The 3,141-nt window shown below is 64.1% G+C and overlaps 1 protein-coding gene across 1 annotated transcript; it reads left to right on the top strand.

Moving 5' to 3' along the window:
- Positions 1-574: 574 nt before the first annotated feature.
- AANAT (aralkylamine N-acetyltransferase) lies at positions 575-2,271 on the top strand. The gene is given in 7 exon segments (XM_060135758.1): positions 575-632; positions 882-1,091; positions 1,429-1,581; positions 1,680-1,687; positions 1,974-2,037; positions 2,040-2,210; positions 2,213-2,271. Coding segments are annotated over 7 exon segments (723 nt in total).
- The last annotated feature ends 870 nt before the right edge of the window (positions 2,272-3,141 follow it).

Here is a 3,141-nt window from a genome sequence, read left to right as displayed (position 1 = left end):
GGGTCTGCAGTTCTAATTGGCCACCAGGCAAGTGCTCTAAATGATAGCACACTCAGGCTGCCAGAGCTGGAAGGACCCTCAGAGCTGGGCTTGCCCAGGCTTCCAGGGGACAGAGGGTGAATGCCTGTGCCAGCCAGTTGGCACCAAGGCAGGGATTAGAGTGGACCCATGAGGTTAGCCCCGTGCTCTTCCCCCAAGACTCTGGGGCCTCAGCCAGCCACTGTAATCCTCTGCAACCGTGTGCCATCTGAGGTTTCACCCTCAGCACGCAGCGACAAGGCGCAGGGTGGCCGGAGCCCTGCTGACTTCGACCTTCCTGTAAAAGGGAGGCGGGGCGGGTGGGGGATTAGAAATCTCTGAGATCAACGTCACGTGCTGCCCGGCCACACTTGCTGCAACAGCCGTGTACCCAGGAGTCTGGATTTTTCTGGTCCTGAGCCTGTGGATGGCCCCTGGGGTGATTGGCTCTGTGGGGGGAACATTGGAGCCCCTGCCCCACAGTCCTGATAAGTGGGACCCCTGCCCCTGGGCTCCCAGAATTCAAGAACGGGAGTCCCCTGCTTGGGGCTTGGAGATGTGGGGAGAGAAGGTGGAGGAGGGAGGGCAGGGCGACGTGCAGGACGTGGGGCTTTGTAAGGGAGGGACGGCCACCTCTAAGAAGTGCACATCAGCAGACGGTCAGGGAAAGAGACAAACAGTGACCCGGGGACCCAGTGAGCAGGGACAGGGCAGGAAGTGTCCACGCCCTGCTTGCCCTCTCCACCCCAGCCCCCAGACTCCCCACTCCAGGTCCCCTACAAAAGAGGCAAGATGCACCATCACCCTGGACGGCCCCCCAGGAGTTGAGGACCAGACCCCTGACCGTCGCTGCTCCGTAACAGGTGCAGAGGGGCCCTCCTCATCACAGAGGCCACTTCTGAAGCTGGAGCCCCCCAGGGTAGCAGCAGCGGCCAGAAGGTCCACTCAGAGCATCCACTACCTGAAGCCTGTGGCTCTGCGCCTGCCACCTGGGATCCCAGAGTCCCCAAGTCACCAGCGGCGCCACACACTCCCCACCGAGTTTTGCTGCCTCACCCCAGAGGATGATCCTGGCGTGTCTGAGATTGAGTGAGAGGGTGGGTAACCCCCCAACAGGGTCCAGGACGCTGCTGAACTCTGTCGCTGTTGCCCTTGGAGAGAAGACCCTCGAGTCTCCTGCCCTTGGCAGTTGGGACCCCAGAGTATCTGACTCTGGGTGTTTCTGTGCGTATGCAAGAGCACATGTGTGTTCAGCAAAGTGGGGGGAAGAGCAGTCCTGAATCCTCTGCTTTCCTGTGGGGGAGGGCTGAGGGCTGAGGGAGCCCACCCCCAGCATCCGAGCAGATGCTCAGTGGACAGTGGGCATGTGGCACGGTGACCACGGAGTCACCACCAGGGCCGGCTCCACAGCCTGCATCTCTGTCTCAGGCATCTGCCCCCTGAACCTGGACCAGGTCCGGCACTTCCTGGCCCTGTGTCCTGAGCTGTCCCTGGACTGGTTCGTGGAGGGCTGCCTCGTGGCCTTCATCGTCGGCCCCCTGTGGGCTGAGGACAGACACTCTGGTGAGGAAGGGGCTGGGGGCAGAGATGCCCAGCCCCAGGAGGGCCTCCAGGGGAGAGGCCACTGCCCGATGATGCCAGCTCCTCCTGCGCTCACAGAGGCAGCCAGGTGGGGGGAGGAGCCTGGAGGCTGGGATTTCTTCCTCCGAGATAAGAGATGAGCACAGACGTGGGTCCTCTCCAGGGCAAGACCAGTCCTTTGCGGTCTCAAGGCCCTCATGAAGGGACCGCCATAGGGCTGGGAATGTAGGTCCCAATTTGGGGTCTCCTTGGGTAGGAGGGGGGTCCTGATTAGAGGCACTCAGGGGCACCTGCCCTTGGCCCAGGTGGGGGTGGTTTGGGGGTGCAGGTGTCCACAGAGGTGACCTGGACTCGTGTCTGTCTCTTGCCCCCAGGAGTCGCTGACACCGCACAGGCCCGGGGGCCGCACGGCCCACCTGCACGTGCTGGCCGTGCACCGCCCCTCCGGAGGCAGGGCAAGGGCTCCATCCTGCTCCGGCGCCACCTGCACCACCTGGGCGGCCATCCGGGCGTGCACCTGGCTGTGCTCACGTGCGAGGACAGGCTGGTGCCCTTCTACCAGAGGTCCGGCTTCCACCCTGTGGGCCCGTGTGCCGTGGGCTCACTCGCCTTCGGGAGATGTAGCGCTCCCTGCGGGGCCACGCCTCCCCACACAGGCACACCGACTGCTGAACTGGCCGCCCCCGGGGAGCCCACGGACGGGTGCCAGGGGTGTGGGGAGGCCGGCTGGGGGCTCCTGCCCAGTCTCGCTGTCCCCTTCTCTGCCCTGCTGTCGCTCAGCTCAGCTCAGCCCGAAGGGAGACAGTGATTCCCAGAGGGTCCTGGGGTGGGCGGTGGGGGTGAAATAAAGAGAGGGCGGGGCGGCTGCTCCCAGCCCAGGCTGCCCTGCTGGGGCACGAGTGCTGTATCCTCCAGTCTGTCCACGCGAGGCCTCCTGGACCCCCTGCATCCAAACTGTGCCCACACGTGGCTGGGTGGGTGAATTGGGGACAGTGGGAGGCGGCCTGCAGCCCTGCTTCAGCGCCCTCACCAAAGGAGCCGGGTGCCCAGGGGGCCCTTATTCCCCCAGGCCCAGGGCTGCCCCTTCCCATCCTCATCCCTGGAATGGAGGCAGCCGGGAGCAGGGAAGGGCAGGGGCCACCTCCCAGCTTCCCCACCCACCCACCCTGGGCACCCACGGTTACTGTGGGTCCTCTGTCCCACGGGGTGTGGGATGAAGGGCTGGGGGGCGCAGTGAATGGACCGCACTGCTTCTGCCAGGACGGCCCTCCCCTCCACCCAGCCAGACCCCTGATGGGGCTTGGGGAACACAGGGGTCTAAAGATTTGACACCACCTTCTCAAGGGCCCCCTTGAGCCCCTCCATGTGACCCCAACCTGGCTTCTTCTCCAACCAAATCTCCCACAAGACCCACAGGCATCCACTGTCCCTTTGGGCCAAGCCCCTGCCCCCTAGCTCCTCACGGCTGACCCTGCCACCCCCCACTCCCAAAATAAAGTTCCAGTTTTTATTCTATGCGAGGCTGGAGGTCAAAAGACGATA

The sequence above is a fragment of the Lagenorhynchus albirostris genome, chromosome 20 (assembly GCF_949774975.1).
Source record: "Lagenorhynchus albirostris chromosome 20, mLagAlb1.1, whole genome shotgun sequence".
Lineage (NCBI taxonomy): Eukaryota > Metazoa > Chordata > Mammalia > Artiodactyla > Delphinidae > Lagenorhynchus > Lagenorhynchus albirostris.
Note: the sequence above shows the minus strand (reverse complement) of the source record. Positions and strands in the feature narration are given on the sequence as shown.